Genomic DNA, 25,841 nt, shown 5'->3' with positions numbered 1-25,841 from the left:
GGGCTCTGTGATTGGTCCTCCTGATCACATGACGGCCGTGTCCAATCACAGCTGCCATGCTCTCCTCTCACACGGAAGTCGTCGCTGAGGAGAGCGGATTGCTGCAGCCGGCTGGTGATCGGTGAGTATGAGCTATTTTTTTACAGCTTTTTACTCACTGATCACCAACCTAGTGTAAAACACACATGTCCCCCACATATGTCCCACTAAAATCACATGACCCAATGATTATCTGCGCACACATGTCCGTGATCACCTGCACACATCTGTACATGATCATTTGCGTACATATGTCCGTGATCACACAAACCAATTATACACTTAACGGAATTTTTTTTTACCAAAAACATGTAGCAGACTACATTTTGGCTTACATTTATGACAAAATTCGATTTTATTGGATTTCTTTTAAAATAGAAAGAAGAAAATAATTTTTTTTTCACATTTACGCCCTTTTTTATTTTTATTTTTTTCCGCTTATATTGCCAAAAAAATAAAAAACTGAGTTGTAAATTAAATGCCACCAAAATAAAGCTCTATTTGTGAGAACAAAATGATAAAAAATGTGATTTGTGTACAGAGTAGCATGACCGCACAGTTGTCATTGAAATTGCGAGAGCGCCAAAAGCTGACAATCGGTCTAGGAAGGAAGGGGATGAAAGTGCCCTGTATTGTAGTGGGTGGGTATGTATGTGTATATAATATATAGTGATGACGCTTCAGTGGAGACACCTTCTTTTTTTTTTTTTTTTTTTTTTTTTTTTTTTTCCCATAATAACTCTTACAGGAGTGAATTTCCCTTCCTGTTGTCTCCCTCAGTTTGTAAGTAGGAGTCGTTTGTAACCAGGGGACTGCCTGTACTTTCATTATTCCTTGATCCCACATGCTTCTTCTTTTCTAGTCCCTCAAAGTGCCTTCTCTTTGTTCCACGAATCGAAGGCATACTGAAATCATTGCATTTAATTAACGACCAGCCGCCCCGCACTGTATTTGCAGATAGCAAGGGCCCACCCACATCCCAGGGCATCAGGGAGTGAGAAATAAGGTAATTTATAGCTGCTTATTCCTCAAAACATAAACAAAACGAGCATTTGAACCTTGCAGTACATGTGTCACTCCTCTGCAAGGGTAATATTTTCACTTATGCTTCGGAGGCTGGAGAAGTGTATTTAACCTCCCTGGCGGTATGATTAGTTCTGGTTTTAGGCGCTGAAAGCGGTACAATTATTTTGCATGGAAATTTGGCGTTTTATATTGTAGCCCTGTAATTCTTAGGAATAACTCTCTTAAATCTGTTCAAACCAGAGTCTAGCAGACATCCCGAGTATGATAAAGCTTATAATATAATAAAGAATAATACAAATTATTCAATAATATAATCAAATCCTAAAACACTGAAAAGGGACACTTTTTGGTTGCTATGGACAATCTCCAAATTTCAGGCAGAAAAAACAGTATTTATGATATAAAAGTGCACGCAGGGCACTGCACAGACCACTAGGGACAAAGGGGGGGGTGTGTGTTTTTTTTTTAATACAGCACTGTAATCTGTAAGATTACAGTACTGTGTGTGTTTTGTGTCTTTTTTACTTTTTTGAATTTGCGTCCGTTCTCCGCTCCCGTGCGCCATAACGCCGCAGGGAACGGAGCTTGGCGGCATTCGGCACTGTGAATCGAGCGGAGGACAGCTCGATCACACAGCGCGGTGGACATCGCTGGATCCAGGGGACAAGGTAAGTAACTCTCCCTGTGTCCTCCCTGCATCCAGCGATGCGATCCCGAGTCTGGCTCGGGGTTACCGCTCCTGTTATTAAAATCCCAACCCGAACCAGACTCGGGATTAGGGGGGTTAATTAGCACACATTAGTTTGTACCTATTCTGTCCAACTACTGGTTTATAGAGAAGGTCCCGTCCTTCTCACGCTCATTCAGATTGTGCCAAGCTTGGCTTTATTGCCATTTGTTGTCCCGTGACCTGGGTCTTAAAGTGGAAGTAAACCCTCCTATCGTTTTCAGCCAAGGAAGCTGCCATCTTGGCCTCTATTTAATCTTTAACTGCAATGAAGCTGCACGTGTGATCAGATATGACATCAGCCATTGGATGGTTTGACAGTTTGGTTGTGAGCACAACCAATGTGACCGTTAACATTTCCGCCATGCCGGGAGTGTAACTGTTTTTTCAAACTGTTAGATCGATGGGTTTAATTCCTCTTTGATTCCCTGCAAAGGTAAAGCATAATGGACTACTATGCATCGCATAGTAGTCCATTATGTGTCACTTACCTGACACAGGAGCCAGCAAAGTCACCGCTGTCCCCTGTAGTTCCGAGCGTCCATCTTTTTGGTGGGTCTCCATGGGTCTCGCTGCTCCGGCGCTGTGATTCGCCGGAGCAGAGATGACGTCACTCCCGCTCATGCGAGCCGACACTCGCGGCATATCGCCGCGATCTGCGGCTTAACCAGTGCGCCTGCGTGCCGCTGTCTAAGCCATGCGCCTTAGACAGCGGTGATATTTCTTGGACCTACAGGTAAGCCTTAATCTAGGCTTACCTGTAGGTCAAAGTGGTTTGTAAGGGTTTACAACCACTTTAAACACCAATGATTTGTATAGACAAAACCAGAATCCTGTTATTGAATGAAAATGATGTTGGATATGGTTTTTGTTGTAAAGACCCATTTACCTCTTAAAAATCTATGCTGAGCACCTCCAGACTCTATTCTGAAGCTCCTTCTTTATCTCTGCTATTGTTGGGTTCTGTTGAATTGTCTAACACTGGCTTCCTATAGTTAGTTCCTTTTAGTGGCAAAATTTTTGTTGGCGGTCCAACTCGGAGATCACCAACCCTTCAGAATAGATACCCTACTATTCAGATTTCATGTGAGGTGGAGTCTAGATTTCTGATGTCGCAGAAAATGGTGAATGGGGGTGGAATTTTGCTTGATGTTCCACTTTACTTAACAAACTGGCCACTTTAAAAGTATATATAAATTAATCTTAAAAGAGGATTGAAGTACACGTATCCGGAGAGAATCAAATATACTGTACCAGCAATCGCTGACCTTTCCTTTCTGAATTCTAGTAGCCTGGCTGTCATAAGGATAGTTTGCCTCAAACACTCTGATGGTGAACAAGTATAGAGATAAGTTTATTCGTATACTTTTTCACTTTTTAGACCCTAATTTGCTGCATGGTTATTGTAGGTCAATGACTCTAAGCCCTTGTACACACCGTCGGAGATTCCGACGGAATGTGTCCTATCGGACCCTTTTGTCGGATATTCCGAATGCGTGTGGTCTCCATCGGACTGTTTCCGTCGGAATATCCGACGGACTAACTTTTCCAACTTGCCGGTAAAATTTTCCGACAAAATGCTCCGATCGGACATACTCCGATCATGTGTAGCCTACTCCGACGGACAAAGTGCCACGCATGCTCAGATCAAATTCCTAGACCAAAGCTATTGGCTACTAGCTTGAACGTAGTCACGTCGTAATGAAATAACGTCATCACGTTATGTACAATCGGATTTTCTGACAACTTAGTCCGACCGTGTGTATGCAACATCACTTCCGGACTTCTTCCGGAATTAATCCGTCGGAATTACTCCGACGGATTTGGTTGTCGGAATCTCCGACTGTGTGTACAAGGGCTAAGGCATTTTTATGAGGAGGCCAGCAAGAGCATTTGCTGTATTTCTTTCATAATTGGAAGCCAGCCAGTCACTTGCTGAAATATCCTTGTTGTCATAGTTGTGATATTCTGAGAACACCAATTGCTGAGCCTTGTGAATGTACAATCCAGGTATTCTCTACTTTGCCCATTGTAGATTTTTTTTATTTATTTTGTCTAAGAAAAAGGCACGTTGTTTAACCACCTTTATGTCATATGACGTTCTATCACTGACACAACTTGTGTGCCCCATAGGGGCCATAGATCATCGGCATGATCTGTGTGCGTTTGACACAGCAGAACACAGATCGTTGTACTAGGCCGATGTGCAGCCCTGGTACCATGACCGATCAAAAAGTAATTTAAGTCGTATTATTATTTATTTCTTTATTATTTTTTTATTTTTTTCACGTTTAGTGCAGCTGCAGAATTTTGTGGATGTCATGAGCAGTTCATTGATCAATCCTAGTTATGTGAAGTAGATTGGTATACATACTTGATACGTCAATCTAACATGGGTAGAAAATGATTGCCCGTTTTCAAGGATTTGATTTGCACTCATGAAAAAATTATTTAAATAGATTACACAGAGAAGAAAGTAAATTCCTAACTTTTTTTTTTTTTTTCTTTCTTTCTTTCCTCCTAAAGGTTTCAAGAATCATCCAGTCAGTCAAATGGATGCTCAGGATCAACAAGACCAGTTTTTTCAGAAGATTCTTCAGACTATACACTGGATATACGAATGCCAGGAGTCACGCCAACGGAGGTGAGAAGGCCATTTGTTATATTAAAGCAGTAGCTACAGACTTATTCATCACTTTAAAGTTCATAAAGTAAGGCCTTAGCTCTTTGAACGCCTTTTCTTTTCCATGAGAAAAGCAGCATTAAGAACGCGCCTAAAGCCACATTTTGCAAATGCATTTAGGCATGTCGGGTGTTTGGGCATTCATTTTATTGGTCAGAATATTATTTCTGGCTATTGAAATGAATATATGCTCAAGCACTAATCGTGCTTACAGTATACACTTATTCCTTTTTTTTTGTTTTTCTGCCAGCAGTCTTCTCTTATAATGTTTTTTTTTCTGCCTCTAAACACCTATACATGCTTATGTGATCATGGACACACAGGCTAACATGGAAGGGTGCTGAGAGGCAGTAAAAAGTCGAGCCCATAAGAGACATTCTGAAACTTAGTTTGCCTGAGGCCTAAGGCTGGTTGGTTGTTCTTTATTTTTTATTTTTTCCTTTACGCCTGCAGCAGTATTTTCCATTTGAGCCCAGTTGAACAAATGAATATTTTGGTTGTTTTCATGTTGGCTTGTCTTCAACTGCTTAGTCGTCAGCAGTTTGCCAAATTTCACAAATATGAACAAGTCAGCAGTGGAGTTTTAGAACTTGTGTAATTAAACATATTTAAAAGGTAACTCCACTTTTGTGGGGAAAAATAGCAAAAAAAAATAGTGTGTGTATGTATATATGTGGTATGTATGTAATAAATAAATAAATAAATATATATATATATATATATATATATAAATTCTCATATACAATTGCTACATAAGCCGTATTGTACAGTAATTGATCTAAGAAAAATCACCTTTCCTTTTCAGTTTGCAACTCTGTAATGTCCTGTAAAATTCCGTGCAATATGGCAACCTAAAAGCGTTCTGTACACAGATAGTGTACGGAACTCCCCCAGGAATGTAATTTTCTGTGTGTGTTTCTTGTGTGATTGGCCCACGGATTTCTCGGTAGTCTGCATGAAGATACAATTCATATTTTAGACCTCCTCTGCAACAAATAATTTTTTTTTCTTTGGTGAGATACTCCTAAAAGGTTAACCACTTCTAAAAGGATGCAGACCCAGCATTTCTTCCTCATTGGAACACTGCAAGTGCATCATGCTGATTAATAATTAAAATGTCACTCCCATTCAGATTCACTCTGCATACAACAAATCGCTTTTTCTTCAGCGCAAAAAACAGGTTGTAATCTATCCAGAGATTTTTTTTTTTTTTTCCTTCTCAACAAAAGTGGAGCTACTCTTTAATGCCTACCCTGCATGCCTTATCAGATTGCCTTATAAGCATTGGTTTTGGACACTTTCGGGACTGTGAGGGGTGCTTACCATGGAGGTATTCGCTGAAAAATAGCCAAAAATGAAAAAACGCCTGTAAACGAAGCACGATTTACCGCGTTTAGAGGCATTTCAAGTGCCAAATGCTTCTAAAACTCAGCGTCTGAACTCCTTTTTTTTTTGCTTTCCAAAAGAAGCCTCTAAACTCAACTGCCTGGAAACATTATAAATGACCCTGTGTACATGTACTGATAAGATAACATAGAGGAGAGTTCAGGGGCAGCTGAAAAAAAAAATGCCCAACTGCTCCTAAACATTCGTTTAGCAGTGTACATGAGGCCTTACTGTCTCTGTCCCTTTTTTTTAAAGTGGACCTTGCACCACAATGCAAGGGTCTTTGTAGTAAGTGGGTGACCTCACATGTACAGTGTACACATTTCCTCTTTCAAGTTCATCTACATCCATAACTTTTATTCATTTTTAGATGGAGGTAAAATGCCTGCTATACTACTTTTGGTGTTCTATGTACCGTTGGGGAAATTTCCCTTCGATTCTTGTCCCACAGATGCAACAGGAAGTTAGAGGCAAGCTCCCAAAGTGAGAGGGGTTCAAATCTTGGATAGTTGTCACTCTACACAGGTGTTCCCAGTGGAAGAAGAACTCCTGTTTTGGGGACAACTCTAAAATTTTGATTTCTCATCAACCTTTTTCTCAGTGTCAATGGTCACCAGTACTAAGAGGGGTGAATCTCTCCTCTGGGGGCCCAGACAGCAATGACAATTAGAGCATCTTACCCTTCCCCACTCTACTATTCAAAACAAAAAAAAAAAAAAAAAAGAAATACACCTAAATTGTTACTAAACCCACAAAATCAGTTTGCATATGCAGTAAAGAATGCTTGTTATATTCAATGTGGAACCTAAGGAGTTAATCCTGAGCATTATGTAAAAAGGCTGTATGATTCTCCCCTTTTTTTTTTACTGTCCCCAATCCATCTGTCTTGGGGGCACTCTGCACATGCTCAGTTTGGTGTGTATTGCTGGAGAGTTGTGTTTTTGGGTTTGTTTATTTTTAATTTTTTTGAGTGAGTGCATGTGATCAGCACTGTCCAGACAGAAGGTCAGGGGTCGTACAGCCTCATAGGCCTCATAGGCCAGTCAGAGCAGAATGAAAACTCCTACAAGCGTTACCCAGTGCTTGATGTCCCATCATGATAGAAGTCACAAAACTGCTATATACTGCTGATGAGAGAGGGTATTTAGCAGTTTATATTTACTAACACTGTTGCAATTCCATGTTCTGTGTGTTGTGGGAGATCAGATATAGTGATTGCAGAATCCTGGGATCAGTAACACTTTAAAAAGTACATATGGGGAAAGAAGATGTATAGAGAAAAAAAAATATATACTTTACACCCGGATTCTGGCTGCTGTGCCTAGGCAAGGGTAACGCCACAATTCTGCTGCATTCACACATCTGCGTCTTGAATCGCGGGCAGATTTGCCGTGAATCTGCCCGCGTTTTTGTATGGAAAATCACAGGACTCGCATTAGAGATGCCATTTATTTGAATGACCCCCCCCCCCCCTCAAATCGCAGCACGATAAATCGTGGCAACACACATCGGAGGAAGCATGTCGCCCAAAAAATGTTCAGGAGCTACTTTTGGGCGGCATGCTTCCCACGATGCGTTTTGCCGCGTTTTATCATGCGGCAGACCTGAGCCGCGATTTGAGGTGTCATTCAAATGAGTTACCATTACACATCAGTGCTTTAAAATCGCAGATGTGTGAATGCAGCCTTGCAGTGAGCTCCTGCTGCCAATGTATCAAATCTTATGACAAGGATGCTCCTGCATTGTGCTGGTGCTTCTACTGACCATTTTTGGGGAACAAATGTTGTATGTTGATTTTACATGTGGGGCTGGGTCAGTATATAACCAACTATTTGGTGCACTATCCACTTGTACAAGGTTTATGTATGCTGATTTTTTTTTTGTTTTTTTTTTTGCTACGTGGAAATCTACAGGATTTGGGCTCTTTTCATATATGCTGAATAAAGTTTAAAGTATTCTTAAGCATCCAGTTTGATTTCACCGTTCTATCAGTTTAGAGCAGTGGGAATGATGAAGGATGATTGCTAGGCGTTTGTGCATACCGTGCAATTCCCTGTACACTATGAAATGGGCACGGTAGTGCTATCATTAGTAAATAGCTAGATGGGTATAGAGGGCTGAGGATCAGAGGTCTGTTGTTGTCGTGCTGCAGTAGGTGGTGACTCATTGCTGCAGATGGAGGTTTTTTTTTTTTTTTTCTTTCCTTGTTGAAATAAAAGGGATCCCATTAGTGAGGGAAAGGAAGCTGGAGGCTGATTTTTTTTTTTTTTTTTTTTTTTTTTTTTTCCTTTCCACATAGACCTTCAGCTAGCACAAGATGGAATATATGCAGAGCAGTAGATGTCTGCACACAGTGGCATCTTTAATTGGACCCCCCAGTCCTTTCATGCTACATGAGGCATGCAATGCCTTGTGCAAAGATTAAGTGGCACTATAATTCTTCTGGAGAACTTAAATACAAGCTGATTGAAGCCTATTTTTCATGTTGATGGGAACTGTTTAACCAGAATTGCTTTTAAGTGCAATGTGCTTATTTCACATTTACTTAAAATGTTGTGTTTTTTTTTTTTCCTCTCACTGACATTTTGTATTTAGCTTGTCTTTTTGATTATCTCTGGTTGTTTGTAGAATATAAACTTAGAAGAACAATTACTACGAAAGATAATAAAGAATGCATTGGGAATTTTCAGTGAAGAAAATAAATTATATATATATATATATATATATATATATATATATATATATATATATATATATATATATATATATATATATATTATATTTTTTTTATATTTATTAATAGTATTATTAATTTTAATATTTTTTTAAATTTAGTTTTATACAATCCATTTTATAACAAGCCACACAGGGCAACAACCGGCCACAAACTTACCGGTACACTACAAAAAACAATACAACATAAAAGTTATCATAAACTTGTGATACATCCCCCCCCCGTCCCCCCTTAACTTTGCCCAGACTGGTACACCAACATTCCTACCTCCAGCCGGAGGCAGTCTACCATAACACAAGGATACAATTCCGTAACTCCCCATATGTTCTATCAGATATCCTCCGTGGAATGGTTACACTCTCCTCCCACCCGCTATGCACCCCGCGCCCCACCCCACAGTGGCATGGTTCAAGGAGAGTTGGCCATCCCCAAATATGCAGTGCGCAATTTCTTCAACCACTCGCCAATTTTGTAGCCCTTCAAGACAATCGTCTTTCCGTTTTTACTATGTCTACAAAGGATCCTGGGCTATGTTGTAATGTGATTAATCTGATACCGTGTCCATGGAAGCCATCCATCACCCACCCCAACCTTCTCAACTTTGTTCAGAGCCCCTCTGCTCAAGTATGTAGCCTTGTAAAAGGGTACTGTCATAGTGAACACATTTTTAAACATTTATTGCAGTCTTTTGTTTAAAGAACTCCAGAAATTATTGTCAACTAAAGTCGGCCATACACTGAGCAAATTTCTTTCTTGCAACCACGGGTTGCAGGAAAGAAATTTGCTAATTCTCCCATCAACGCAGACCACGTTGATACGGGAATCCCTCCTGTTAGGCCATTGTCTTCCCCTGGTGGTGGGGCGAGGGCGGGGGCGGTGGAAGCCGTCCCTGCTGCAAGGAGACGGTTATTATCACTAGTGACTATAGCAGCCGCGAGCGATAATCGCAAGAGAATCCGGCAGGCTTGTTGTACCCAAGTGCATCAATTATCAGGTTTGTACATTCAGTCTGCACATTAACGGATCGAATCTCCGCTGGTTCCTACTGTACCGGCTGAGATTGAACAGTGTATGGCCGGGCCTTCCTTTGGTCCAGTGTGGCACAGTGTATTTATCCATTATAAGTAGGGGGCTGCTGGGAATTCTGAAAACCAGTGTAGTAGCCCACGCTACATACAGTAATAGCCAATATCTTCTGGGTCCAGCTTGGGTTGTGCTCAAGCAGCTTGCCTTGTACACACTGAACACGAGATCGCTTGCTTGACAGCACAATCATTCAGAGAACCTTGTTTATTTTCACAGAATACAAGACTTTCTCTGATTGGAGGAGATGGAGAGAGAAGGGGAAAAGCATTCCCTGAATGGCAGTGATGCTGACGAAATTATCCCCTGTGTTTCATGTGCACAGAGGAAGCCGCTTGAGCGCAGGACCTGGAAGAACACTGTGTAGAGTGGGCTGCTATAGTTGTTTTCAGTACCTCCAGCGACCAGATCATCTTGTAACTGTTCTCATTACTTCCCTGTACTCCCATCTCCCCTGCCGTTCTGTTGCTGGATTCAACTGCAAATATCTAGAAGAATTTAGGCTTGCTCTCTATTTTCATCTGGTGATCCAGCCAGGAAGTTTGTTGTTTTTTTCAAAAGAATAAGCTCTCTTGCAGATGTATCAGTTACATGATTGAAAAAAGCCATTCAACACCGACAGGAGTGCTTACAATAATCAGTTTTTATTTATGTAAAACCATTATCCCAGAAGGAAAACACTTTTTGCTGTAAGGTTTTTCATCTTAATGCATTGTATGCTTTAGGATAAAAAAAACCTGTGTGCAGCAGCCCCCCTAAGACTTACTTGAGCCCCATCTCTGTGCAGCGATGTCCAAGTCCTGCAGCCATCTGGGACTCTCCCTCCTGAATGACTGAGACACATCAGCAGCTCCATTTGCTCCTGCTGCTGTCAGTCAAACTTAGTGAGCCAATGAGTGGGCAGGGCTGTGGTGCAGCTCCATGTCTGGATGGACACAGAGCAGTGGCTCAGCTCGGGTGCCCCCATAGCAAGCTGCTTGCTGTGGGGCCACTCAGCAGGGGGGAGGGGCCAGGAGCACCTGAAGGGAGCAGAGAAGAGGAGGATCTGGCTTGCAATAGGGAATACAAAGGAATATAAATAAAATGTTTTAAAAAAAAAAAGCAATTTAAAGTGCCCTCCTCCATGCAGTAGTGAACGCTTGGCTCACACCCACATATGTAAACAATGTTCAAACCACACATGTGAGGGATCGCAGCAAATGTCAGAGCGAGCGCAATAATTCTAGCACTAGACCGCCCCTGTAACTCTAAACAGGTAAGTACTGTTGTTTGCTGGCATTCCACGAACATGCACAATTTTACCGCAATGCAAAGTTGGGTAATTCAGCATAACATCCTCTTTCCTATTTTTACAAAAAATGTTGGTTATACATTGTGGTGCTTTTTTCAAAAAATTCACTGTGCAAAAACTAAGACATAAAGAATTGCAATGACCGCTATTTTATTCTCTAAGACCTCTGCTAAAAAATTATATATAATGTTTTTAAAATTTTCTAGCAAAAAAAAAAACCCCACAGATTATTACACATTTGAGAGAAGTGTCAGAATTGGCCCGGTAAGCAAGTGGTCAAACATTCAGTTAGTATGAGATCCCAAAAGGGGCATTTTCTCCTTTGCTGTAGTAGTCTGCCTTCGGTATCACACGTTTTGTTACTAAACCCAATAATATGAAAATAGTTCAGTTGCCCCCCCTACAGTGCTCACAGCTTATAAATCTTTTTACAAAAAAAATACTGCCACTATATACCTTTTTTGGCTCATCTGTATACCATGGTCACGTGATAAGCTGCAGAGTACTGAGTATTCAGGTAGGAGGATATTTCCACTATAGCCTGTGTCCTCATGCTGTTATGGGAGGCGGATCATCCATCAATCAAGATGTGACATCCCACCCACGGTGTTCTTCTTTTTTAATTACTGGGCATGGAGGAGAAGAGAGGGACTGGGCTGTAATTTGATCTGTATACACGACCACATGCGTGATTGTCAATATTATGTGACCTGGCTAGCTCTGGTCAACAGGGAAATGTTCTCTCCAGCAATAGAGACCAAACTGAGCACGTGCAGCAGGACTACCCTCATGGTATATTATCTGGCCTTGCCAGGAGAGACCCTGCAGGAGGGGGGAGGTTCTGTCCATACAGGATTAAGGAGCCTTTTTACACAATGCAGAGGATTAACCCCTTAAGTGCCACAACAAGCATGTTATTCTGCATATACAGACGGGTTTTACTGTTTTTGGGTTTAGTAACACATTAAAGGCTTCCATTGGTGGCTTTTTTTAGCGGTTTGCCCATTTATACCCATAAAGAAGCCCTCCGCCTTATACCTGGAAGAAGGCCAGTGTTTATATTGGTACTTTACTTTTCCAAGCTTGCTGTGATTGTCCTGCTTCATGCAGTTCTGATGATCCTCTATTGTAAAGGGGTTTCCCGTCTTCTCTCTGATTTTGGAAAGCTCATTTTGTTGGATGTTAATGGAAACAGACAATGTAGAGGATAATGAGAGCAATGTACGAGGAATATTGTCTTTGTTAGACACGGTGAACAGCGCTGGAAATTGGAGCAGTTTGAAGTAAAGGCTATTCTTGCCGTCATTTCCTCCATCTCCGGGGAAATTCTCCGGAATTGTATCTGCACAACAAACAGAATATGTAAGAACACCGGCATGGATTTTATGACCTAAAATCCACTTTATTTACAGTACGGTTTCCTTCCTTCTTACACAGAAGTCACCTGTAGGGAGAAGCTTCAGATTTTACTTTTGTCATTGTCTGGATTTATTTCTATATGGTTAATCTACTTTTATAATCACTCGCCCTCCAGAAGGTTTACCATTCTTCTTGATTTTTTTCGCTACGGCACTGCGTTCCTATAACTGACAATTGTGCAGCAATGCAATGCTGTACCCAAATAAAGTTTTTTTTTTTTTTTTTTTTTTTTCTGTCCTTTTTTTTTTTTCCCCACAAATAGAGCTTTCTCTTGGTGGTATTTGATCACCTCCATGGTATTTTTTTTTTTTTTTTTTTGCGCTATAAACAAAACAAAAATTAAAATTTAGAAAAAAAACAACAGTTTTTTTACTTCTATAAAACCTATCCGATAAAAACATGTAAAAAATTTAGTTTCTTCATCAATTTAGGCCAAAATCCCAATAAGCGTATATTGAACAATGTGTTTTGAGCAAAAGTTATAGCGTCTACAAACTATGGGATATATTGATGGAATTTTTTATTTTTACTAGTAATGGCAGTGGTTTATAGTGGGACTATGATATTGTGGCGGATAAATCAGACACCTAACTGATACTTTTTTGGGAACTAGTGACACCAATACAGTGATCAGTGGTAACAATATGCACTGTCACTGTACTAAGGACACTGGCTGGGAAGGGGTTAAATTGTTTGTGAAGCCATATGTTTAAGTCTATGGCAGACACTGTTGGAGCCTGGCATAGCACACTATGTAAGTCATTTTTAAAAAAAAATGAGTGTTCTAAATGCCTATTTTGAGCTTTTCAGGCCAGTCACATGACTCATGGCGCTTTACAGCTCCGATAGAAAGCTTCTGTGGGAGGGGCTGTGATTTACCACTGACGCCAGCCGGGGAGATCAGGTTGCCGCTCATCTCCTCCCGCAGAAGCTCTGTTTTGTAGCTGTAAAGCGGCCGCGAGTCATGTGACCGGCCTGAAGACAGCTCTAAATGGCTATTTAGAACACATTTTTAGAAAGGATTTACATAGTGTGCATGTTACAGTATGTTTCTCTGCTTTATGAGGCATGCATTGCTGTGGGTCACTGGAAGTCCCCTTTCACACTGGGCAGACAACGTTGAGGTCAGCAAGGGATCTGTTGACTGATCCCCTGATCTGAGCGGAGCATCAGATGAGCCGTTCGTGTCCACTCACTTTGTTTTATGGGTGGCCAGTAGTAAGCAGACGCCGCCGTTCTATTACACCCGTCTGCCCGCCGTTCCATTCCACCTAGATGTTGGGGGACTGATCCCCTTGGTGTGTGTGTGGTGTTTTTTTTTTTTTTTTTTTTTAAATAGTGGACCAGATCAGACCAGAGGTAGGAGGGTGTAACTGGACACAAGTCCGTTTACACTTGCCGGTGTCAATGGACCGTCCAATCGGGTCCACTTGAAAATCTGACAGGTGGACCTGATAGGACCCTGTATGTAAAAGGAGCCTGAGGCCGCGTACACACGCGGGGACTGTTCGCTCAACTTTGTCCGTCAAACAGTTTCAGCGGACAGTCCGCTCAAAATTAGCATGGACGGACTTGGCCACACACGACGAACGAACAGTCCGCTGAAACCGTGCGCGATGACGTGAACGGCACGTACGACGGGACTAGAAAACTACGTCCTATACACTGCAATGCAAACTTCGGCGTGTAAATCCTTTCTGAGCATGCGCGGAACTTAGTTTGACGAACAAGCCTACACGCGAGGGGACTGTTCGCTGAAACAAAGTTTCAGCGGACAGTTTTTCGGAATTTCCGAAAAACTTTGTTCAGCAGACTGTCCGCTGAAACTGTCCGCTGAAAGCCCACACACGGGCGGACTGTCCGCCGAAACACTGTTCAGCGGACAAAGTTGAGCGAACAGTCCCCGCGTGTGTACGCGGCCTGAGGCATGCATCAACACAACATCACAGTGCATTAATTAGGTCTAAATTCGCCATAAAGTATTATTTTAGGCTAACCATATACTATATGATCTAAAATACAATTTCCCTTAGATCTGCCATCAACTTTGTTGTGCAAGGGCCTGCCTGATTTCTATGTAGTACAAGGGGCCTGCTTTTTTTTTTTTTTTTTTTCTTTGCAGCAGATTTATAAATAGGACCCTATAGGAAGGTTGTTGTTCAGAATAGCCTGCAATGTGCAATTAGGAGACAGATTGACCATAAGTTTTTTAAAGTGTAAATAACACACAATTTACCACCCAAGCCCTGAGAACCCCTTGTTAGGACAGAGTCCGTATGGTCATTTAGTTTACAACTGTTAATGGGATCTGCCATCACAGTACATAGCCTTAAAATTATATAGAAATAAAAAGTGAGGTAGGATTTTTATGTAAAAAGTATGCAGCTATTATTATTATTATTATTATTATTATTAATAATATATATATATATTTTTTTTACGGTTATGCAATGTGAATAGGAAGATGTATCAAATAATAAAGTAGGTGTTATCAATTTGACCATAAATGTGGAAATGCACATTTAGTTAATGTCCTGTTAGCAGCTGGAGATGAGAATGAAGAATCCATGCTGTAATGTTTTGGAGGTGTCTGGGTATGCACACATTCCGTATGGTAATGTTCCATATCATTTCTATTTCTAGAACTCTTGAAGCTGATAAGAGTGTCATTTTGGGAGCTGTTCCTAGATGTGAACCATTCATTCCTAGTTTCTTATCTTTTTGGCCTCTACTAAGAAAAGCTATGAATGGGAATTGGCTCTCACTTGTCACAAATGTGTCTTTTTATGGCTGCTAGAATTACAGATCTGGATTAGGTTAAGGGCACCCAATAAGTGTCATTATCTGAATATTTTAGTCTGCCCTGCATTTTCTGAGATGTTTGCACTGGAACTCTTTTATAAAGATTATTTAAAGCCGAATCCCAGGCAAATAGCCTAGTTGTAATACACATGGAGCTGTTTTTTCTGCTAAAAGATTTGCATTTATTTCTATCCACCTCTGAGATTTACACAGCTCTGGCACACAGCACAACACTGTCTGGCAGGGCAGGAGACCTGCTTTTTTTATTGTACAGCAGGATTTTCTAAACAAAGGACCAGTTTACTGCCCTTCACATCTATAGGGGGCTGAACTGTGGACAGAGTATAGAAAATTACCTGATGTCAGTTGGCGTAAACAATGCCCCGTCATTAGTGTCAATGGGAGGACTAGTGTCCTATTATTGGTGTCAGTGGGAGGATTGGTGCTCCAGCGTTGGTGTCAGTGGGAGGATTGGTGCTCCAGCGTTGGTGTCAGTGGGAGGATTGGTGCTCCAGCGTTGGTGTCAGTGGGAGGATTGGTGCTCCAGCGTTGGTGTCAGTGGGAGGATTGGTGCTCCAGCGTTGGTGTCAGTGGGAGGATTGGTGCTCCATCGTTGGTGTCAGTGGGAGGATTGGTGCTCCAGCGTTGGTGTCAGTGGGAGGATTGGTGCTCCATCGTTGGTGTCAGTGGGAGGATTGGTGCTCCAGCGTTGGTGTCAGTGGGAGGATTGGTGCTCCAGCGTTGGTGTCAGTGGGAGGATTGGTGCTCCAGCGTTGGTGTCAGTGGGAGGATTGGTGCTCCAGCGTTGGTGTCAGTGGGAGGATTGGTGCTCCATCGTTGGTGTCAGTGGGAGGATTGGTGCTCCATCGTTGGTGTCAGTGGGAGGATTGGTGCTCCAGCGTTGGTGTCAGTGGGAGGATTGGTGCTCCAGCGTTGGTGTCAGTGGGAGGATTGGTGCTCCAGCGTTGGTGTCAGTGGGAGGATTGGTGCTCCAGCGTTGGTGTCAGTGGGAGGATTGGTGCTCCATCATTGGTGTCAGTGGGAGGATTGGTGCTCCACCGTTGGTGTCAGTGGGAGGATTGGTGCCCCATTGTTGGTGTCAGTGCCCCCCCCCCCCCCCCCGAGGCAGATAAATGAAAGGAAAGGGCCACAGTTTGGACAACACTGTTCCACAGGTTAGTACAGCTTTCAGGTCTCCTTCCCATCTCTGACTCAAAAGTAAAAGCAGAAGCAGCACACGGATAATATCCTCTCTGTCACTCTGCTCTATACTCCTATCAGCTTATTTCTTGTTGGTACATAAGCACTACAACATGACTGACTCCTTAAAGTGCTTTATCACGTCACATTGGGCAACCCATCACATTTTGCTACCCGCTGGAGTGCGCATGCACGACGCCGCCATATGCGTTCCAACGCAGGGCCCCTTGTGGGCTTGCTTCGCTCGCCATGCTTTGGGCACGGCCTTGCTTCGCTCAGCATAATTATAATCTAACTCTATGTCCACTTGGATGGCGGGGGTTGAACCTGGACTCAGGGGTGTGGGCACAAAATTCTGCACAAGCGCCGATTGCCACAGTGTTGGAACACATATGGCAGCGTCGCGCATGGACAGTCCAGCGGGTAGCCAAATGTGATGGGTAGCCATATGTGATGAAACGGCTTCTCCCTCTTCCAGTCTGACCTCTGCTGTACAGGGACTGTAAAAGATGGACACCAAGTCAAGTGCAGATACTTACACTGTTTGTATTAAAAAAAAAAAATAGATTTTATGATGTGTTGATGAACATTGAGTTGCATCAATTTGTGCCTTTTTTATTTTTTTTATATATATCTTCCTGGAGTACATACACTTTCTTCTTGTCACAGGAAGAAGGGAGGTATTTTATGTCTGTTTTTTTTTTTGTAGGCTTCAGTCTTATTTTTTTTATTTTATTTTTTCAAATATATTGTTTATTGAATCCCGTAAAGGTCAGATCCAAGTAATTATAGTATGTAAACCTTGATATATCCAGCGTCATATTTATACCATGTCCAATATACAGTTGTGCTCAAAAGTTTAAATTCCCCCAGCAGAATTTTTGATTTCTTGGCCATTTTTTAGAGAATATGAACGCTAACACAAAAAAAACATTTTTCACTCATGGTGTTTAGGCTGAAGCCATTTATTATCAATCAACTTTGTTTTATTATTTTAAATCATAATGGCAACAGAAACTACCCAAATGACCCTGACCAAAAGTTTACATACTCCAGTTCTTAATACCCTGTATTGCCCCCTTTAACATCAATGACAGCTAAAAGTCTATTGTGGTATTTGTGGATGAGGCTCTTTATCTATCTTCTTAGATTGTAAAGCTTGCCATTCCTCTTGGCAAAAAGCCTCCAGTTCCTGTAAATTCTTGGGCTGTCTTGCATGAACTGCACATTTGAGATCTCCCCAAAGTGGCTCAATGATATTTAGGTTAGGGGACTGAGATGGCCACTCCAGAACCTTCACTTTATTCTGCTGTAGCCAATGACAGGTTGACTTGGCCTTGTGTTTTTGCATCATTGTCGTGTTGGAATGTCTAAGTACGTCCCATGCGCAGCTTCCTGGCTGATGAATGCAAATGTTCCTCCAGTATTTTTTAATAACATACTGCATTCATTTTTCCATCAGTTTTGACCAAATTTCCTGTGCCTTTGTAGCTTACACATCTCCAATACATCAGCGATCCACCTCCGTGTTTCACAGTAGAAGTAGTGTACCTGTCATCATAGGCCTTGTTGAGTACTCTCCAAATGCAGCATTTATGGTTGTGGCCAAAAATCTCAATTTTGGTCTCATACCTCCAAATTACTTTGTGCCAGAAGGTTTGAGGCTTGTCTCTCTGCTGTTTGGTGTATTGTAAGCAAGATACTTTTTGGCATTTTGCGTAGTAATGGCTTTCTTCTGGCGACTTGACCATGCATCCCATCTTTCTTCAAGTGCCTCCTTATTGTGCATCTTGAAACAGCCACACCACATGTTTCAGAGAGTCCTGTATTTCACCTGAAGTTATTTGTGGGTTTTTCTTTGCATCCCAAACAATTTTCCTAGCAGTTGTGGCTGAAATTTTAGTTGGTCTACCTGACTGACTGTGGTTTGGTTTCAACAGAACCCCTGATTTTCCACTTCTTGATTAGGGTTTGAACACTGCCGATTTTGCATTCCCAATTCCTTGGATATCCTTTTATATCCCTTTCCTGTTTTATACAGTTCAACTACCTTTTCCCGCAGATCCTTTGTCAATTCTTTTTGCTTGCCACATGACTCAGAATCCAGGAACGTTGGTGTAGCACTGGATGAAAGATGTAAGGGTCTGTCAGTCAAGAAACTCATTGACCTTTTACACACACACACACACACACACACAAACTACAAGAAAACAGATAACAGGTGAGGATGGTTACCTTTTCGGTAGGTATCAACGTAAAACATATCAGACTTTTCATTCAATGTAAAACATATCAGACTTTTCATTCACGAAGCTTGGAAAATTAACTGCTGAGAGATATATGGAGCTGCCCGCTCCTTTTTCCATTTTCGTAAAAATAAAGTAAAATGATCAAGAAGATGGAATAAGGCAGAGAGGGAGCGAGGAGTCTGGGGTGGCGATATGGCCTAACCGAGAAGTTATGATTATAATCGATATGGCCTTACTGAGAAGTTATGATTATAATCGATATGGCCTTACCGAGAAGTTATGATCCGAAAAGAGCTGGCCCTTCGGAGAATACAAATATATTCCACAGTCCCCATGTCTTGGAATATTTTTAATGCTTCTGTTGTACTGTAAGTACCAAGTCTTCCATTTTGTTTTCTACTTTGTGAAGACAGCTTGCAATAGTCGGTGGCAATGGTTTTTTCCAATAAAGAGGAATACAGGACTTCAATAAGTGACGTTCAATTGATTTTTTATTTACATTTTTTTTATACACTTTTGCAGGAATAGTGGAAACGTGTAACAAAAAGAAGGCTGGATCATCAGGAATCTTGTAGTCTGTGAATTTTTGAGACATTTTTCAGGCCTCCACCCAGAAGTACTTCAACTTGGGGTAGGACCAGAATATCTAAAGTAGTGTTCCGCTTCATTCCTGGCACCTCCCAATAATGATCAGTCATATTTGGATAAAATTTAACCTATAATGAGTATGATACCACCTTGTCAACATTTTAAAGTTGGTTTCTTGAATTTTTGTACAAATCAATGATTTTAGGGCAAATCTAATAATGTTTTACAAGTATATTTTTAATGTCAGTTTGAGTCCTAGGGCCCTTCACAGTAATGTGAGCCTTACCGCAATGCATGGTAATCCGTGTTGCACATGTAGTTTGCAGTGCACATGTGTATAGTTAAAGCTAATATTTTAAAGTAACGTTATATGTGTTGGCATGATGCAGTGCCATTCATTCTGAATGTCCCCCAAAGGTACATCAAGAATGTGTTGGCTGTCAGTAAAACAAGTGTCCCTATTAGGATTTTTCCTGTTCGTTTGGCAACTAACAAAGTTTGAATTTCCCATTGTTCTCTGTCTTGGTTAGAATGGTCAACAGGACAAACGTAAAGGGTGATTGTCCCCAACAGGGACACAGACAGCATCCACATTTTTGACAGTTTCTATCTCTCCTATACTGTATTCAAAATCTAAAAAGATAGATTTGACTATACATACCCTTTCATTGTAGAATAGTTGTGACTGGACATGAAATGAAAGCTGGAGGTAATTTGTAAAACTGCTATTAATTATTCTAGGAAGATGTAAATACCCATCAGTTACAGTGCCTTGAAAAACTATTCGTACCCCTTGAAATTTTCCAAATTTTCTCAAATTGCAACCAAAAACGTAAATGTATTTCATTGGGATTTTATGTGATAGACCAACACAAAGTGGCCCATAATTATGAAGTGGAAGGAAAATGATGACTGTTTTTCCAAATTGTTTACAAATATGTGAAAATTGTGGCGTGCATTTGTATTCAGCCTCCTGAGTCAATACTTTGTAGAACCACCTTTCACTGCAATTGTGATTGATATTACACATTTCAAGGACTGTTAGACGTTCACTTGATGGACTGTATATGTTAAATTAATTTTAAATTAATTTTATTTACTTTAACCTTTTGTGTGCATGAGGTTCATGCACTCTTCCACCTGGGAGTAAGATCTCTTGATATACAACGGAATTTACACATATTTTCTTTTTTTGAAGTGTGTGTAATTTTTCTTTGCGCTACACTTTTTTGTTTTAATTACTGCAATTACAGCTGCAAGTCTCTTTTTGGGATGTCTCTACCAGCCTTGCACATCTAGAGTGATTTTTGACCATTCTTCTTTGCAGAATTGCTCAAGCTCTGTCAGATTGGATCAGTGGTGGCTGGTGATCAAATTTTTTTTGGGGGGAGCTCAAACTGAAAAATTCAGAAAAATACTGAAAATAAAAACATTAAATACAGCCACTGTGCCCCATGATATGCAGCCATTGTGCCCCTGCTGAAGAAAAGCATCCCCACAACATGATGCTGCCACCACGGTGGGGATGGCGTGTTCAGAGTGATGTGCAGTGTTATTTTTCCGCCACACATGTTTTGCTTTTAGGCCAAAAAGTTCAATACTTTTGGTCTCCTCTCACCAGAGCACCTTCTTCCACATGTTTGCTGTGTCCCCCACATGGCTTCTTGCAAACAGGACTTCTTATGGCTTTCTTTCAACAATGGCTTTCTTCATGCCACTCTTCCATAAAGGCCAGATTTGCCGAGTGCACGACTAATGGTTGTCCCATGGACAGATTCTCCCACCTGAGTTGTGGATCTCTGCAGCTCCTCCAGAGTTACCATGGGCCTCTTGGAGGCTTCTCTGATTTATTGCCCTCCTTGTCTTGCCTGTCAGTTTAGGTGGATCGCCATGTTTTAGTAGGTTTGCAGTTGGGCCATACTCTTTCCATTTTTGGATGATGGCTTGAACAGTGCTCCCATGAGATAGTCAAAGCTTTAACCTAACTCTGCTTTAAACTTCTCCACTACTTTATCCCTGACCTTTTGTGGTGTTTCTTGGCCATCATGATGATGTTTGTTCACTAAGGTTCTCTAACAAACCTCCTGAGGGCTTAACAGAACAGCTGTATTTATAATGAGAGTAAATTACACATAGGTGGACTCTATTTACTAATTAGGTGACTTCTGAAGGCAATTGGTGCCACTAGATTTTAGTTAGGGGTATCAGATTAAAGGGGGCTGAATACTAATGCATGCTACACTTTTCAGATATTTATTTGTAAAAAAAAATGTTAAACCATTTATCATTTTCCTTCCACTTCACAATTATGTGCCACTTTGTGTTGGATATCACATAAAATACATTGACATTTTTGGTTGTAACATGACAAAATGTGGAAGATTACAAAGGGGTATGAAAACTTTTTCATGGCACTGTATGTTGTTCCTATGAATAGTGAAAGGATTTTGCTGCTGGTATAGGCAACTAATTGAAGGCTCATTCACACATGCACCTGCTGTATGTACGGTATGTTGCAGTGCCATTTGTAAAAGGCATCCCAAAGCAATGTACAGTAGAACCCAATGAACTGCAGAGCACCACAATGCATATACTGTGTGGTGTTGTGCACTTCATTTTCAGAAAGTGTCATGTATGTTTTTCATTCTTTCTTTTTTTGTGTTGCATTGATATTCCATTCATAATGAATAGGCTGCCTTAACACAACGGACAATAATACATTTCGTAACGTTCATTAACCCGTGTGCATTAATGTATTACAAATGAATGCTTAAATGGTAACTCCACATTTGTGAAAAAAGATAGCATATGCAATTGCTACACAAATCGTATTGTAATTGAATTGTATTAAAAGTAATCTTTCCTTTTTAATCTGCAACTACTGTACTTTTCTGTGAAATGCAATATGACAGCATGCAGGCCCTTTGTACAAAGTTGGTGTACAGAACTTTCCCAGACATGTCATTCCTGCTTGTGCCATTGATAAATCTGCACCAACATAGATTTTAGTCATCGGCTCAAAAATGTCAGTTTTGGTGAGATACTCCCAAAGGGTTAATCAGTTCTAATGGTATGCAGACCCTTCAACTTGCTTCATTAGAACACTGCAAGTGCATTACCCGATTTAAAATGAACACAGACACTCCCATTCAGGAATCTGGAATGAACACATACTCACATTCAGGAAGGGCATAGTGCAGGTGTGCCCAACCTTTTGAAAAGTGAGGGCCACTTGGTAACCAGTCGTGGGACATGAGCAGATCGGGTGGTCGACAGGCCCGTGTCCACTCTGCATATGCAGAGCATACACAAGGACACAGCCCGCTCTACTCTATGGGCCCTCTCATCCGATCCACCCAGATGGAAGGGGACAGATGCCCTTCTGTTTTTTTTTTTATTTTTTTATTTTTTTGGGCATCGAATTAGAGGTAGGTGGGTGTAAACGGACACAAGTCCATTTACATCTGCCACTCCATAGAGTTGAATGGAGGGTCTGAATGGATCGGACTGATCGTGTGAAAGGGGCCTGAGGCTGCTTTCCCACTGATGTGTTAAGGTTTACCTACACTACTGGTGCAGTCTTTGCCATAGACTTTTGTTATATCTTTCAGGTGTGGTGCACTTTCTGAAAGTGCACCCAACTCACAGGTAATAACAGAAGTCTCTGGCTCAGTACTGGTAACCCGCAGGCGCACTGCACCTGCGGATCAGTTTAAAAGCAGCCCAGTAACCACTGCAGAACATATATGCCCATATATACAATGTAATTTTAGTAATGCGTACCTTGAATAACAGTCTTCCATTTAGTATTGCCGGCTGTTGCTGTCCTAGGCAGAGTGCATTTGGTATCACATCGCCTGTGCGACTCTGCTCTCCACAGCCGAGCTTCCTCTACCGCCTGGCTTAATTCACAACACTAATGCTCTGGGATGGCCGGTTTGCAACCCACGATCTGGGCTTGCCAACCCAGAACAGGTGGTCGTGGGCCACATCAGAGGGCTCCACTGGCCGCATGTGGCCCCCGGGCTACTGGTTGGACACCCCTGCCATAGTGAAACATACAACTTTTTCTTAAAGCCCATCTCTGGGCAAAAATACATTTTCCAATGCAATGAAGCTGTGCCCACATGGGTTAACTGCTCATTTCCTCTAATCCTCCCAGCATAAGACCAGTCCAGCACCCATGCACTCCAGTGTTCTTGAGTTGTGGAATATTTTTGTCGTGAACAAGCCTAGAGTGAACTCCATAGACCAGGAACAGTCCACCGCTGGACCATGGAGAAACAATATTTTCCAGTGGAACGAAGGATCAGGTGAGTATGAACTTTCTCCTCACCCCTAGACAAAACTAGCAGTTGACCTGTGCAGTGCGGGCACTGACCTACTTCAATTTTTTGCAATATACATAGATCACCCAAAAGAGAATGTTTTTATCTCAACAAAAATGGAGTTACTCTTTAAATGTGACTGAATTCTGTGAGCAGTGCTGCCCCTAGCTGTTCATTGAACAATTTTGTTTTTTCTTTATTGACTTCTTTTAGAACAAGTCAATTTTTTATTTTAAATACATATTTATAATTGTGAGTTGTTCACTGTTAATAATTAAGTGCTTAAACCCTCTGGTTCCCACACTCTAAATTGACAGTGTGAAAGCATCTACTCTAATAATGGATGGGGTCTGTGTCATATTGTCTACTACTAAAAAGTGACCAGTCTGGCTTCACCTTTGTTGCTATTCTGGTTGCGACCCTGACCTTTACTCTTATTCATGTTGTTCATCTGTCTACTGCGTGCCTTAACCTTGATACTCTGCCCAAGTTCCACCTGACCCAAATGCAATTAGTCCTGAATGTGACCTGCCCCAACCTCTGCCACATTACGTACTCCACTTTTGACTGGCTTTTTATTAGCTCTCCAGTAAGATGAACCTGAGAACTTCATCTGGTGGCATTTGTTAACCACTTCAGCCCGGACCATTTTGCTGGCCAAAGACCAGACCACTTTTTGCGATTCGGCACTGCGTCGCTTTAACTGACAATTGCACGGTCATGTGACGTGGCTCCCAAACAAAATTGACGTCCTTTTTTTTTTTTCCACAAATAGAGCTTTCTTTTGGTGGTATTTGATCACCCCTGCGGTTTTTATTTTTTGCGCTATAAACAAAAATAGAGTGTAAATTTTGAAAAAAACACATTATTTTTTACTTTTTGTTATAATAAATATCCCCCGAAAATGTATAAAAAAAAAAACATTTTTTCCCTCAGTTTAGGCTGATACGTATTCTTCTACATATTTTTGGTAAAAAAATCGCAATAAGCGACTATTGATTGGTTTGCGCAAAAGTTATAGCGTTTACAAAATAGGGGATAGTTTTATGACATTTTTATTAATTTTTTATTTATTTTTTACTAGTAATGGCGGCGATCAGCCTTTTTTTTTTTTTTTTTTTTTTTTATTATTATTATTGTGACTGCGACATTATGGCGGACACATTGGACATTTTTGGGACCATTGTCATTTTATACAGCAATCAGTGCTATACAAATGCAGTGATTCCTGTGTAAATGACACTGCCAGTAAAGGGGTTAACCAGTGGGTGGCAGTGTAGGGGTGTGTTACTAACTGTGGGGGGGCTGGGCTTTCTTTTAGTGAACACTGATCTCTGCTCCAATCACATGAAGTAGAGATCAGCGTCACTTGTTGCTAGGCAGAACTGGGAGATGCTGTTTACAACGGCATCTCCCAGTTCAGCCGCCCCGTGAGACGATCGCGGGTATGCCCGCGGCGATCGAGTCCACGGGACCTGCGACCAGACTTACGGGGGTCCCGACCGGCACGCGAGCGCGCCACCGGTGGCGCGCTCGTGATGGCAGGGCGGTATTTAAAATTGGACGTACCTGTACGCCAATATGCCTACCCGTGCCATTCTGCCGACGTACATCGGCGTGCGCCGGTGGTTAAAAAAGATATATGGCCAAAGCTCTTTTGGCCATACTTCTCCTGTGCGTCACCGGAGTGCACTTGATTCTGGATTCCTTTGACCCATATTTAGCTGACAGTGAGCTACTGTAAAGTCTACTGTGGGCTGATGATACAGAGTCAATCCAGGCTCCCAGGGATCCCGACAATGTCGGGATCCAACCAGATGCCTGGCCAGCAGCTGGCTCATTCTCTCAGCATGCTACTAAGAGTCTGAGCCAGCCACTTCTGCCCCTTCCCAAACCCAACGCTTTAATGAGTGCTAGAGGGCCAGAGCACAGAATGGTGACTGACAGTTACTGCTCTGTGCTTAGAGTGGACCAGAGAACGGAGTAATCAGTGGTCTTCGGCCAGCGAGGGAAAGCTGCTGCAGCATCATAACAATGCAGCAGGCATCTAGGTAAGTTTAATTGTGGTGGTTTTTATTCCTGTGCCTTTCTTTTAAGCTAGTCGTACACATATAGGCTGAGGGGGACACATTTAACAAGCTCCTCCATTGGACGGCTCAGTCTCCTGCTGTGGCTATTGTTTTCCACATCCTACCCCACCAGCTGTCAAATTCCTGGACAGTGACTGCATCTGGTTGAATGCAGGTGCTGCTCTGCCAACAATTTTTTGCTGGGCTCCTTAAATTT

At 41.7% G+C, this 25,841-nt stretch overlaps 1 protein-coding gene across 4 annotated transcripts in view; it reads left to right on the top strand.

Annotated features, from left to right (window-relative positions):
• The window catches only part of PAM (peptidylglycine alpha-amidating monooxygenase), a 299,102-nt gene that overhangs the window by 30,849 nt on the left and 242,412 nt on the right, over nt 1-25,841 (top strand). For all 4 annotated transcript variants that reach the window (XM_077462333.1, XM_077462332.1, XM_077462330.1 and 1 more), the window contains exon 3: nt 4,319-4,436. In XM_077462333.1, the coding sequence (XP_077318459.1) occupies nt 4,319-4,436 (118 nt within the window). The remainder of the gene's footprint in view (nt 1-4,318; nt 4,437-25,841) is intronic.

The sequence above is a fragment of the Lithobates pipiens genome, unplaced genomic scaffold, assembly GCF_037356315.1.
Source record: "Lithobates pipiens isolate NorthernLeopardFrog02 unplaced genomic scaffold, aLitPip1_a1.2 Scaffold_3, whole genome shotgun sequence".
Classification (NCBI taxonomy): domain Eukaryota; kingdom Metazoa; phylum Chordata; class Amphibia; order Anura; family Ranidae; genus Lithobates; species Lithobates pipiens.
Note: the sequence above shows the minus strand (reverse complement) of the source record. Positions and strands in the feature narration are given on the sequence as shown.